Consider the following 15,636-nt stretch of genomic DNA (forward strand, 5'->3'; position numbering starts at 1 on the left):
TCGGGTTTACCCAGTGGAAGTGGGTTGTCGAGGATTTGTGGCACACTCTACAACCCGGTTTCTCAGAGACGTCGGATTCAGTGGCCAAGAGTTGCGTCGCACAGTGAAGAACTTATCTGAAGCAGCAGAGAGGAGCAGCAACTGGCTGTGGTTGAGACGGAAAGATTCTGGCTGGGGACAGGTAAGTAAGCTGGGCTGAGTTGAGTGGGGGACGGAGGGGGGTGATGCTGGGACGCCAGAATCACCGTCGAGCCCTCTTGAGGTGTCGTGGGCTAGTCGACGAAACACTGAGGATGGACGGTGCCCACTTGAAAACCCCAGAGATGTACCCTGCTTAGCTCAATCCAGACGGTTGTCATGCTGATGCGCTGGGGAGGCCGCACTTTGGTTGATCCCCGGAGCCAGCATCGCAGCCGTTGTGTGTGCTGATGCGCCAGGGAGGCAAAATAAGCTGATCCCTGGAGCCAGCATTACACTTCAGCCATTAACACCAGACAGAAGGATATCTACATCACCATATGGAAGGAAACGTAAATGGATGGAGACACATATGGATCACATTAGTTTACTGTAAAGCTACGTCTTAGTTGGTGCTTATCTTGGCGAGAGCCGAGTTCAAATCAGCATGAAGTTTTAACATCTACTCTCGTGTAATGGAAATCTAATAAGCTACTAATAACCAAATGAGCAAGATGGGCTGAATGGCCTCCTCTCGTTTGTAAACTTTCTTATGTTCTTATATAAGCAAGTAATTAATAGCTGTATAAAACCACACACCTTCAGAGACCTGTCACTGGCCTCAGCATGGCTGCTGTGGTACACTTCCTGATGATGAGATGCTTGGCTTTTGTTGAGGACAGGCAGGAAAACCTTCAGAGGAGAAGGGCACGACAGGGAAGACCCTGCATATTCAAACCCAGGGTCACTTTGTTTGGGATGCTGGATGATGTGGTGGTAAGGCTTTTTCATCTTGCTCCGCAAGTCATCTTAGACCTAATATCTGAATTTCTCTTTTTCATCACCTGGTTGACTGTCCTCCTGGTAACACTGACGGCATTGACTTACTCCACTACAGAGGACCATGTGGACTCTGTAGCAAAAGTGATGTTGGCTGAGGATTTTCCAAATAACTAGATTTCATGCTGAGTGACCTCAGCCGTAAGGACTCTCAGCTCCTCCACAGAAAAGTTGTATTTTCTTTTCTGTGTGCCAAGAGAATTTGAGGCCTTTCCTCTGACGTATTTTTTTTTTTTGGTTTGATTTTTGCGCTCCACAAATCTCATACAGTACATATTGCTCTCACCTCACCTCTGGGCCAGCTCAGTATTTGTGTGTATTATGTAATTTACATTGCCCTAAACTTACATAGCCCACAGTTCAAAATAACTGCCTGGCCGCAAGGCAGTTTGGATTTTGCCTATCCTTACATCAGCCCCATAATGTCTATATCTTTTTGCATAACCCTAACCCTAAACCTAATTCTAAACCTAACCCCCTATTCCTAACTCTAAACCTAACCCTAAGCCCAACCATTTTCTGATACAATTGTGTACTTACATATATCATGCAAATATATATATATATATATATATATATATATATATATATATATATATATACACTGTACATTAAGTACATTGTAACAATGCATAATAACATTGTCATTTTATGTATGTACACATGCATTTACTAAGTAACTACTATACACAGTAATTAGAGACACTTAATGTAAACTGTTACCCAAAAATATATGCAGAAGAAATTCACAAGATGTACTGATTGATCATCCATATTAACACACAGTATAACACCATTCATGCATATGGTGTATAGTATGTGGAACACAAGATGTGCACAACAGGAGAAAACAAGTCCAGTTCAGTTTAATTCAGGGGATGCAGGAACCGTGAGCCAAACAGGGGTTAAACAGGTAACTCAACTCAGAAATTGAAATTGAAATTAAAAAGGGGATATCCTTTCTTGGTCTGAAAAACTGACAATAAATGACACAAGATCAAGTATTTTCAACGTGGGCTTATCAGGCACTATACAAACCTTTTACAACAGAAGAGTAGAACCTAAGGCTCACACACACATAGAAGCCCATCCTCCAGGGGGTTTTAATTAAGTAATGCTAGGAAAATGTTACATTTGTGTTGTTTTTTTAAAAAGGATTTCATCTTTAAAAATTATTCATTTTTGTTTGTGTTCAAAAGAATAAAGGGGTCAAATCAGGTTATAAATAATGGCCTCAAAAAACAAAACAAAATAAAAAAAATGTATTATCAAAACCCAAGAACAAACCTATAAAAGTTGTGTCATATGGGGGTGGCACAAGTGGCTAACAGGCTAACTCACCAATACAATAAGTAAAAAAATAAATGCTTGCTTATACCTTTTTTTTTAACCCTCTTTACTAAGGACACCCCTCAGAAAGTCAGGACCTCTAGTTCAATTGTGCCCTACCAAAGTTACAAAGGAGGGTTGGCCAACACTTGTTTTGAATCTTTTGGAGATTTTACGACTTGCACTAGACAAAATATGTGCTAATAAGTGGTGCCAGTGCAAGCCATAGTGCCTCAAGACCAGACTGTAATGTCAGTAGTGCAGCACATTCTGGAAAATATTTGGACTTTAGACAAAATGTCTGATAAGCCAGAATGCTGGAATTCTAGAGTCGTTACCAGAAATAAATCTTTACCCTGAGTACCTTTGACTTAGTTGCATACCAACGAATATTTAAGAATCCACTGTGGCCATTAACTATATGCTGTATAAGGAACTGATAAAATCAGACCAGTGCACAGTAATCCAAATTTGAACTAAACACCCACTTGAGCATTTATCCCATAGGTGCCACTCTTAATGGTATGATGGTTTGCTGCAACCCAACTGAAGTTGAACAGTAGGATTTTTGTAATATATATTTTATAACTGCTGCAATTGCAGTTTTAGTATTATTATTTTTTATTTACTGTAGGGTTTGTTTCTATAATTGCAATACAAATAAGAGAACAACAATAGGTATACAGTATTTGGGTGGTAGCTTAGTTTAGTTCAGTTTATTTATTTTGTGCCCACAGGGCTAGCACAGGAACATCTCAATAGTGCAAGTACTAATGCAAAGGGAGATCTAACTAGTCCATACTCAATAAATTACAATAACAATGCAACAACAAAATAATTCCAAAAAATGTATATACATACAAGCATTATATATATATATATATATATATATATATATATATATATATATATATATATATACATACAACAATGGGCTTGAAAACAGATACAATCCTTAATTCTTGTCATCATGAGGGACCATCACACCACAATGAGAACAATATACTCTCTCTCTCTCTCTCTCTCTCTCTCTCTATATATATATATATATATATATATATATATATATATATATATATATATATATATATACAGTGCCTTGCAAAAGTATTCAGACCCCTGACCAATTCTCTCATATTACTAAATTACAAATGGTACGTTGAAATTTCGTTCTGTTTGATATTTTATTTTAAAACACTGAAACTCAAAATCAATTATTGTAAGGTGACATTGGTTTTATGTTGGGAAACATTTTTAAGAAAAATAAAAAAACTGAAATATCTTGCTTGCATAAGTATTCAACCCCTGTGCTGTGGAAGCTCCCAGTTTACACCGATGAAAGAAATTGCCCTAACGAGGACAGAATTACCTTACCATTGGCCTCCACCTGTGAACCATTAAAGTTGCTGTCACATTTTCTGGATAAAAAACCCACTGTTGAAGGATCATTGGTCAGGCTGTGAATCTGAAGGAAAATGAAGACCAAAAAGTATTCTACAGAAGTTACAGATAAAGTAATAGAAATGCATAGATTAGGGAAAGGGTACAAAATAATATCCAAGTGTTTGGATATCCCAGTGAGCACAGTTGGATCAATAATCAGGAAGTGGAAGCTGCATCACACCACCCAGGCACTGCCAAGAAAAGGCCGTCCCTCAAAACTCAGCGCTCAAACAAGATGGAGACTTGTGAGAGAAGCCACAGAGAGGCCAACAATCACTTTGAAGGAGCTACAGAGTTCAGTGGATGGGAGTGGAGTAATGGTGCACCAGTCAGCCATATCAATAGCTCTGCATAACACTGGCCTGTATGGGAGGGTGGCAAGAAAGAAGCCGTTACTCAAAAAGTACCATCTGAAAACACGTCTGGAGTTTGCCAGAAAGCATGAGAGTGACCCAGCTGCGATGTGGGAAAAGGTTTTGTGGTCAGATGAGACCAAGATAGAGCTTTTTGGCCAATACTCAAAGCGCTATGTGTGGCGCAAACCTAACACTGCCCATGCCTCAAGACACACCATCCCGACAGTGAAGTATGGTGGTGGCAGCATCATGCTGTGGGGATGCTTCTCATCAGCAGGGACTGGGCATCTTGTTAAAATTGAAGGAAGAATGGATGGAGAAAAATACAGGGAAATACTGCAAGAGAACCTGCTTCAGTCTGCTAAAAAACTGAAGCTTGGGAGGAAATTCACCTTTCAGCAGGACAATGATCCCAAGCACAAGGCCAAAGCAACATTGGAGTGGCTCAAGAACAAAAAGGTGAATGTCCTACAGTGTCCCAGTCAAAGTCCTGATCTCAATCCCATTGAGAATCTGTGGCACTATTTGAAAATTGTGGTCCACAAGCGTTTGGCAGGATATATATCCTGCCAACGCGCCTAAACAGTCACTGAGGTCTCCTCTTGCAGCCATGCTAGCCATAATTATAGGCAGCCAGGCCTGTCCAGCATTTTTATACATAACCCTAAGCATGCTGGGATGTCATTTGCTTAATTAATAAGCCACCTGTGTGGAAGCCCTTGCTTTCAATATACTTGGTGTCCCTCATTTACCCAGGTGTTTCCATTTTTTTTTTCACTATCTGTATTTATTTTTTTTGTTCACTACCTGTTCACTATCTGTTCACTACTTAGCTTTTGCCATATGCATCATGTTAAAAAAGGGGGAAGTAGACCAGATGTATCACTTGCCTATGAAAATAGCTCTGGTCTTCAGTGGTAGAAAGCAGATGTGGGATATTTGTTTGCTGCCAAATTATTTCCATTGAACAAACTTGTAGGAATACTTATTGTAATATATATAAACACCTGCCCAGAGAGAGAAATAACAGGTCAAAACATAAAACACATCAACCAATAGAACCTTCTATTAGTTTATTTGGCAGATGCTTTTATCCAATTTCATGTGGGTCTATCCAGCAATATACAAGATATTAAAGTATACATGTATACTGCACATGTCTGAACCCATAATAACAATAATAGCCCCTTGAATTACTGTAACAGGATTACCTAAATGTTAGTCAGTTCCCTCCATGTTGGGTATTACCCTTATAAAAGGTAAATATGCATAGTAATTGTGCAGTTTTCCCATGCTTTTTTATGTTTATACTATGCCATACTATTTACTATAGTTTACCATGGTCTGACATGTTTTCACTGATGCAGTATACTTTGTTATGATTTTACTATGGTAACGGGTACACGATAAAGGGTATTGCCTAACTATAAATGATGGCAGGCTAACAAGCATATTATAGGCAAGACATCAGGCATTTCTCTGGGGGGAAATGACCTTTGTTTTGGCCGATACAGTAATGTTACTGTAAACAGATCCTGGGGGGTGATTCGTTTTTTTTTGTAATTTAAAACTCTTCAAGGGGTTTATTGTTCTGAAAGCAAGTGTTAGTTGACCTCAGTTGAGTTATTATTTCGTGGCGATTGCCACGCATTATACTTGTTGAAACATTAATCGATGGCCTCTTAGACACTATTCAGTTTGATAAAATTCAGCTTGTCCTTGTGGTGTCAGCAGTGCTTCCTGGAGATGTATTACATTTTTTATTAGAAGAATAGAAGTACAGTAGCTATTATTAAAGTCGACTGCTTGTGTTCATCAGCACTACACAATGCGCACAGCAGTGGAACCTGCCTGGGCCTCTGTACTGTAGTACCCCTGTGTTCGTAGTGTGTGGACAAAGGGCTTGATTAAACCCCTTGTGACAGAGCTGGTCGTATTTTGGGTTCATGCCCCTATAAAAACGTTACCCAGAGACTTAATTTGATTTTTTGGAGCTTTCTTTGCACACTTTTATTTTCATACTGTGAAAAGGTTTCACCTAACAGGGGTTCGTGCCCCTTTAAAATTACGACCCAGGACAGAGAAATGGCGTTTTCAAAGCGCGGTTGCGCTAATTTTATTAAACAGAAACAAAATAAGCACAAAACAAAAACCTAACTCCGTTTTTGGAGCGCTTACTATACACACTGGAACCTGACTCACTCGCAGGACGGCTAAGCTGTTTACCTGGCACCGACACAAACTCACAGGTTTACACAGCACTTACTCTTTTATGACTGCTGGGAAGCAGAGCACCTCTTTCTGCCTCCCTCTATTCAGCAGCCTTGAGCAAACTGACTGCTCCTCTTAAATACCCTGCACCTGGCTCTAATTTACAATAGCTACCAGGTGCAGGGGATAATTAATAATAAAACAATTAACAAAACTAATTAACTAAATACAAAAAGGTGCCATTTTTCCTTCAGGGAGGTTTTAACCCCCTCCCTGCTGTCTCACACAACACACTGCCTTACAATACATAAATCAAACAAAACAAAAATAACACCTAGCTCTTCCGAGCACTTACTAAACGTTTGCAGGTCCCTGACTAACATGCAGGACAGCTAAGCTGTTTACCTGACATACAGAACCTATAAACACTTTTACACAAACACACATAAACCAAACGTAGGTTTAACCTTCACACAGTACATTTTTCAAGGAATACAACAATTAACAAATAATTAAATAAAATAATAATACTATTAAATCAATTGAACAATTAAATTAAACAAAAACAATTAGCTTGGCAGGGAGGCTTTTCACCCTTTCCCTGCCACAAAACAAACATTTTTTTCACTTGCAGGGCCCCTGCCCTGCTACAACCTGTTTCAGAGAGGTAATTAACAATGCTGTCAGTTAATTATGTTTAATATTTTCTAGGCAGGTGCGCAACCAAACTTTTATCACGGGCCGGATATCCAGAAAACCCATTTAACCTAATGTTTATAGCGGGCCGCACATTACTAAAGAATAATCAGAGTTTAACCCTTAACTTGCAATAAACATAGGCTCATTTAAAAATGTCCATTCTAGTGCACTGGGGTTTGAGATCTGTCTTCTAAATCACTGCAGGAAGAGCGATTAAAAAAACCCCAAACATAACAAGTTATTTTCTGTTCAGTACCACGTTATGGATCGTTATTGCTGTGTTACCTGTTTGACAATGTGGGCAATAATCCTTACACTATCAGTGGCCATTTTGAAAAGAGCTTTGAAACAGACTTTAAAGTTCTAAGTGTAAATAGTTGTCAGGATGTTAACAATGAAAAGAAAAATTACAGATTCGTTATTTAAACAGTTGTAGCAACACGCGGGGATGTGTAAAGCTATATTTTTCGGAACCCCGCTACTTTCTCTTTAATGTCTTTAAAAAAGCACATTGAATTGAAAGGTAATATTGCTATTGTTCATTTTGTAGCATGCTGCACTGCATGTTTTAATAATATGGGGAAAGCTGTTTGTTTCAGGGTACTGTAAGAAAGAGTGTACAGTAAGAGTGCTTGGGAAGTCGTGTACAACTTCTGTGTAAGAATTAAAAACAACTACAGAAATGATTCTCTATTCTCGAAAGTCATCACCTTGTCATAGTAATTTTATATGTTCCCAAATTTAAAACAAAACTTAATTCATGTCCCATGCATTCTCTAATAGAAGTAGATCCAGTTAGAAATTCTGTATAATAAACAATACTAGAGATTTCATATGGGCAGATGGGAAACAACAGCAACAACAATTGAAAGCAGTCTTGCCTAGCTCCTACTTAACCAGATCTGAAGCTGTGCAGGCACTGGGACCCAGAGGAGAGTCTTCTCTACCCCTCCCTCCCCTGCTCCTTCCCTGCCTGCCTGCCTGCCTGTCTGCCTGCCTGCCTGCCTGTCTGACTGGCTCACTTTGCATTGAGTTACAAAGGCAGATAGTTTCATTTTGGCACTGAGAGAGATCTTACAGTGACAGGGAACGATGGAAGTGCAGGTGGCAATGTTGCTTTGAAAGAGGAGGATAAGTATGATGATGATGATGATGGGTTGACTGAGAGGTCCCCACACCTGCACCATGGAATCCACAACAGTTCTTCACTTTGAGCCCTCCGGTAAGAACATTACATTATATTGTATAGCGTCAGAGCTCTATCACAGTACAGCCTGTAACATGTGTGCCAGTGGATCTCCTACTTAACCCGAGCCATATGCACAGCACACACTTAGCTTTTGCCATATGCATCATGTTAAAAAAGGGGGAAGTAGACCAGATGTATCACTTGCCTATGAAAATAGCTCTGGTCTTCAGTGGTAGAAAGCAGATGTGGGATATTTGTTTGCTGCCAAATTATTTCCATTGAACAAACTTGTAGGAATACTTATTGTAAAGCATTTATTTATCATTCTGCATTGGGACTTTGGTTCAAGCAGTCTTGTCTTGTTTCATCTACAGCAGTTTATTCTGGTAGCATAATTTTCCGCCAACCAAGAACAAAGTCCAGCAGCTTAATAATAGGAAGCATAAGTGCTCATCTCTCTTAATATTGCTTTTAATAGTTGATAAATACAAGCTGTTCTGAAAAGGTTTCCTGCTTTGCATAAAGTGGGTCATCACAGATCCTCTAGAGCCGTCATGCTGTTGATCAACCTACCCATAGAAAGACAAGAGAAAGGCAGAAACCTTTTTCTTTCTATACTGGGTTACTAAAGACAGCCAGCTCTTTATTCAATTATTACATGCTTTGGTATGTTGGGTATTAAAGTCTTTACAGCAGTGGTTCCCAACCTTGGTGTTTGGATTTTTCTCACAGAAACTAATTTGAAACTAATTTGTAGGCTTATAGGTATAAGTACAGATAGAAAGTAAAGTGTTTATATTATGTACATAACTTAATGAGATTCCTGGGCTTGAATCTTCGCTACCAGTTCATCAAGCAATGTTGTCATTTTGCTCATTTTGCTCAGTTGCTGAAGGCAAAGTTCCTATTTCTTTTGTTTAAAAAGGTTACTTTTTCACATTGTGAATGTTTTGTAGATAAATGATGGTTTAAGAGTCGTATGACAAAGCCTTCTGACAAATAATGCACTGGGGCTTTGGGTTGTCTTCGGATCCAGTAAATGTAAATACCAGTGCTGGTCCCCGCAACATTTCTAATGCAACATCGCTCGATGTACACCGGAATGCAAAGTGGGTGGGAAGCAATTTGAAAAATTAAAAAAATGATTGAAGAGTGTTTCCAGAAGTAGTTTTAAGAGAATTTTCTTTTGGCAAATAGTCATGTGAGATATTAAACCTGGCTGAATAAACCCACGTAATAACATGGAGCTGTAATAGATCATTCACACTACGGTACAGTTCACAAGTCAAGCTGCAAATACAGCCTCTTTTTGTTTCACTTCTATTACTAGATACTGTAATAGGGGTATTCATATCCCTGGCAACACTGTAGCACACATTTTATATTGTTGAAAATGAAAAGTACTAAAACTATGGTTTTAAAGTTTTTTTTGTTTTAATTTAGTCACTCCAACAGAGTGTGCTACTTTTATACAGAGCGAAAAGGTTGGGACAGCCAGATTACATTTCTGTTTTTTTTCCTGTGCATTGAAAACAAGCAGTCAAATCATCACAGATTAGAAAGAGGTGCATTTACATGAATGCTAGTAGATTTTTAAATAATGCTGGTTAAAAAAAATAATGCAGTTAATTTTGACAAGACAAATGTGGCTTCCTAATATATAACAGTTATTTAGTTAGAAATCTGTTTCAGTTAATGGCGACTTTCAAGGCGAAGCTTGGTATTACATCAAAGGGAGGGGAGGGGGCAGCTGCAGTTGCTGGAATAAACTCTACATTCTCATTGATTGTTCCAGATTGTTTAGTAAGATTTTAAAAACAAAAAGAAAAAAAAAATTATATGGGTGTTACCTTTGGATGTGTATGCGTACGTGCGTGTGTGCGTACATGCATGCATGCGTGCATGTATGTGTGTGTCCCAAGAAATGAGCAAGTCCCAAATTAAAGATTAGTTCAGGACTATAACATGCAAGTATCAGTTTCGCAGAGAGAGAAAAGGGGAAGTTTTACACTGGAGGCATCATCCTCTGACTTAAACTTCTACAAGACACAGGAGCGCCTAAAATACCCTGTATGCTGCAATATCTTGCTTCTAGTGCCACATACAGTACCTTAATGTAGGATACTTCGTGCCACATACCGTACTTTAATGTAGGATACTTCGTGCCACATACAGTACTTTAATGTAGGATATTTTTGAAACCGTATTTTTCAGAAATATAAGGGCCTACTTTGTCCTCAGGGATAGCTCCTTGAGATCTACAGTATCATTCTCACTTATCTTCTGCTTTTCCACAAAAATTTGTAATATCTCTTCAAGTGGCTTTCATTTCATATACTGCTTCTTGCTTCTATGTTTCTCAGAACTCCAGTCCCTTGTATCTCATCACTACACTTATCTACAACGCAATGATTAGTTACACTGTAGATCTGTGACACAAAGCCCTTCTATGCATTTGTGCTCCTGTGAAAGAACTAAGGGAAATGTGCTCACATTTGATTTACAGTAGAAGATCTCTGTGGGTTATAAAAAATGCCCTCGGTGTTTATGTATAATCTGTTGTTACACTAATCCGTTTGCACACAATATAAAACAGTAATTGCTAAAGAAAGTTCACATAGGAACGGGGCTGAAAATGATCAAAACGCTGTGCGTCATATAGCATGCTAAGCTGAAATTTAGCATCTCATGTTGCAAAGCATCTTTGCTACAATTGCTAAACAATGCTTCAAACTCCATTTTCTAACCTCTAATTAGCTTTAATTGTGGTGAGAATCTTTTATTTTTTCACTTTTTTTTTACTTTTTTTTTTTTTAATTGTTACGTATAGATTAACTTTGTAGGCCACGTTGTATGGTAAAGCAAATTAATTAGCACCCCTTTAGAATGTGTTGGTAAAGTGGTTTCTTACTCAGTTACAGCAAGCAGCTTTTAAAGTTCTGGTAAGGTGTCCCGATTTCAGTGCTCATCATCAGAGAGAACCTGAATTCCATGCTACCAGCAGCTGACCTTGTGTACATACTGTACAATACTACACGTTTCCTGAAAAACTGATAAGGCTTGATAACAAAACATGGCTGCATCTGCACTTTATTATTACAGTGAAAAACAAAATATGCAGGGTTAGCTTAAATTTTATCTGCAATACACTTTCTATAAATAGCTACAATGCTGGTGGCTGACATTTAATTACTACTTTTATAAGGCAATACATGGTGCAAATACTAAAATAGGTACAACTAATTTACTGCTTATTTACTGAATGTAGCTACTGCCATTCAATCGAAAAGAGAGTAAAAGTATGCAGTGCACAGTAATGTAGTTCCCAGCAGTGGACTACAGCATCTTATATACTGTAAGCACATCATCCATATCTCTCTTCACATGCTTTGTAAATTACCTTCCTTTGTCACATCTCCTCACCCTTTCACACCTGGATCTGCAGCTAGTAATAATGAGGAGGGGTGCTTAACCTAATTCTCACAGGGAGGGGCCAGGAAAGAGACAACAGGATTATTTCCTCAAGGTGTTCCCTGAATTCTGAAGCTGTTTTTTGTTGAAATACAATTCATCAATATTAAATCATAACAAATATCCTGTATTAATTCTATGTAATTGCAACTTCATTGGAACAGGTCTTAAGTCTTTAGATTATTATTATTATTATTATTATTATTATTATTATTATTATTATTATTATTATTATTATTATTATTATTTATTTCTTCGCAGACGCCCTTATCCAGGGTGACTTACAGTCGTATTAGGAGTCGTTATTCATGTAAAAACACATCACGTGACAGCTGATATGAATCTCCCTTAAGTCATTCAAGAAAACTTTTTAAATCAAATTATTGTTCTATATTAGACTGGAACATATTTTCCAGCTCTCTTAAGTGAACATTATGTCATGCCCCCATTGGAATCTATTAGCAGCAATTACTGTACACTTAATACTTACAGCGGAAAGTACAGTATGCATAATTTCGCACTCAGAATCTCAAATTCCAAATGATTTAAAACCACAACAGGTTCTATATATACAGATAACATGTTAATATCAGTTTTTATATTTTTGTAAGTAGATTTAATGACTTGTAAAGTGTTTGGTGGTTACTTTTAATTATGTTGAGTGTGCATTTTCTCTTGCACTCTTTGCAAAGAGTGCACACGAAATACACAGTCAACTTGATTAGAGTAGCCACCACACATTTATAAACAGACACTCAATTGTTTATTGTATTTGGAACACCAGGGGGAAAAAAATACATCTCCCGTAGATGACATCATTGACTTGTTCATTATTTAAATTCCTTAAAAATCGAAATTGCCAAGTGACTGGTAGACTTTCAGACCAAACCGAAACATTACAGAAAAACAACTGGGCATATTTAACAAACATTTATTCAAGTCTATAATTCACTCCGATTTCACATTCACATTCTACTAAACAAGAACACAAACACACGGAGAGTGCTTAACCCTTTAAGATACAAGAGACATTTGGTTCCACAAATTAAATGATGATTTCTTATTTTTGCAATGAGGTGCACGAAACAGGGTTTAAAACTTACTGACAGACTGCATCTGGTCCTTCAAATGGTCAGTTTCCTTGTGATACTTGAGTCAATCTCAAATGTATTTTCAGAAGAAACCATTTGAACCAGGGGTGTCATTTGGGGTGGGGGTGGGTGTGCCGACAGGGACGGCTGCCTCTCCCAAGCTCGCCAGGGTCCCCCCAAATGGTAGTTTCTGTGAGAAGTTAAAAGGGACATTGAAGGTGCAGGGACTAGTAACGTATCATTTTTTAATGAAACATTCTCTTTTTTCTTGCCAAAAGCTGCAATGCTACTATGTTTTAAAACTGTTCTGCCTAAATAAATGCCACAGCAACAGCCTCTCCCAGAGTATTGTGATAATTTGCATTTGTTGAAATTCAAACTGAACGATAGCAGCTGTTGTGTATGTTGTGTTACAAAAAGCAAAAGAGAAAGGTGCGTTTCACTAATAATTCTGTTCAAGTGTTTAAGATGTGTTCTGGGAACTTGTCAGTAAAAGTGCTTAGCTTATAAGATCTATCACATCACAGCAACTAAGCAAATAGCAAAATAATAGCCAGGGCCGGCGTCAGCACCCAGGCAACTATGAGTAAAGCAGCCTTTAGCACTGAAACATTTCATTTTCACTAAACTAAACTAAACTAAACTGTATGCATGCAGTGCAGTGAAACTTTTCAGATCTACCCTTTTTTCTTTTCTTTTTTCCAGCTTGCAGTAATGTGTAAAAAAATGCAGCAGCATTTACACATTTTACTTTAGCCGTATTGTGTGTTACCGGTAGGCTAAAGTAAAAAGAAAGAAAGAAAGTGCACTACAAGTATTCATTTAATTTGTGTATAGGCCTACTGTACAGATTTATTAGAATTATTATTATTATTATTATTATTATTTTTAAATAAGACAACTCATGTCTCCAGACATGTCCAGTTTAGCGACGGACTACTGATTATGAAAAGCTTTCTGATAGAAAAATATTTTTTATTTGGGGTTGAAGGTTGGGGGGAGGGGGGGGGGGGATACTGGAGGTCCATTGCCCGGGGCCCACAAAAACCTGGCGCCGGGCCTATAACTAATTAAGAAGTTACTGAGTTGAAGAGGAGAACGAAATCCTAAACTCACGCCACTGGTAGTTTTTATTCTCTTTTTGAGCTGGTACAATTCTAAAAGGATACTTGCTATTACTTATACTTCTATATTACTAAAAATCATCAACGTAGTCACCACTCTTCCAGTAATCACTGCAAGCAGTGAGCATCTGTTCTGTTTTAAGTTTGGTTAAAACCTGTTTACGAACTTACATGACCAATCTTTGTCTGAGTGATCTGTTTGTAATGGCAACTGAAAGATCATTGGTAAAAAAAAACCCAAAAACCTTGATTTTGATGTCCTGGTTGATATCTTTGCACAAATGAACCCTAGCCGATACTCGTTGCTTCATTAGGTTTATTCATGCAATGGTTTGTTGCAGAGTTTTATTAATATGGAGAGGGGCCCCCCCAAGTCTTTTGTGAAGTGACACCCCTGGTTTGAACAACCGCTCAATTCCTTGTGGACCGTAAGGGGTTAAAACTGTGAACAAAACACATTTCCAGAAGAATACAATTATTTTAGTGGTTTTAAAATAAAGAATGACTCTGAACAGTAATTGAACTGCTTGTTTCTTCCGTTACAAGATTTTCCATGCTAGTTTTATACTGTTACAATTCGAAATAGAGCTTCTTGAATTTAATTAATTGTTTAATTAATTTAAATAAATTAATAGGTGTTTATTCTCTGTTAAAAAAATTGCTTTAAATAACAGTCACATGTTCCCTTACAATCATTGTGAGTGGTTCTTATTGATTGTATAACAGTAGACCTAAGTAATAAATTAGAGGTTGATTGTATAAACATAACCTGCCCTTTACACATTAATTTACTCCAATTTATATTTTTTAATGGATTTCACGATGCCAGACTATTAATAGAATTTTCTGAATAATAAACATGCAGGAGTCGGTATTAATGATCTAGACAGAGCAGAACTAAACTCATCTGCTGTTTAACTCAATATGAATCCTGCTGGTTAGCTCTCTGTGTGATTATGTAAATTCAGTAAACACAACACAAATAGACCCCAAAAGTACTTTAAAAGGTCACTTGTAATAAATACATTACTGTATTAAATATGTTGGCCTTAACAGCAATGAAGCTAAACTACATAACAAAAAAATGTGGATTGTAAAATTTCTAACCCTTTTTTAAGCTTATTTAGTCTATTATTTCTTTCTTTTTCTTTTTCTTTTTTTTTTAAATTTAGTCGTTGCCAATTAGTTTTTATTATTTTCTCCCCAATTTGAAATGCCCAATTATTTTTTAGGCTCAGCTAACTGCTACCACCCATGCGCTGACTCGGGAGGGGCGAAGATGAACACACGCTGTCCTCCGAAGCGTGTGCCGTCAGCCGCCCATTTCTTTACACTCTGCAGACTCACCATGCAGCCGCCTCAGAGCTACAGCATCGGAGGACAACGCAGCTCTGGGCAGCTTACAGGCAAGCCTGCAGGGCCCGGCCAGACTACAGGGGTCACTGGTGCGCGGTGAGCCGAGGACACCCTGACCGACCTAACCCTCCCTCTCCCAGGGCGACGCTTGGTCAATTGAGCGCCGCCCCCCCTGGGAGCTCCCATCCACTGTCGGCTGTGGAATAGTCTGGACTCGAACTCGCGACGTACAGGCTATAGAGCACATCCTGCACCCTAGCGAGTGCTTTTACTGGATGTGCCACTCGGGAGCCCCTTAATCTATTATTTCAAACTGTATCTGTCCTCAACATTCCACATCAAATGCCCTG

At 38.2% G+C, this 15,636-nt stretch overlaps 1 protein-coding gene across 1 annotated transcript in view; it reads left to right on the forward strand.

The window, feature by feature from the left end:
- Window positions 1–8,033: 8,033 nt before the first annotated feature.
- LOC117408926 (solute carrier family 4 member 11-like) overlaps window positions 8,034–15,636 on the forward strand; it is a 42,582-nt gene continuing 34,979 nt past the window's right edge. Inside the window, exon 1 of the mRNA XM_034014386.2 lies at window positions 8,034–8,277. Coding sequence (XP_033870277.1) covers window positions 8,241–8,277 — 37 coding nt within the window. The 5' untranslated portion in view covers window positions 8,034–8,240. The remainder of the gene's footprint in view (window positions 8,278–15,636) is intronic.

Source organism: Acipenser ruthenus, chromosome 2 (genome assembly GCF_902713425.1).
Source record: "Acipenser ruthenus chromosome 2, fAciRut3.2 maternal haplotype, whole genome shotgun sequence".
Taxonomy (NCBI): Eukaryota; Metazoa; Chordata; class Actinopteri; order Acipenseriformes; family Acipenseridae; genus Acipenser; species Acipenser ruthenus.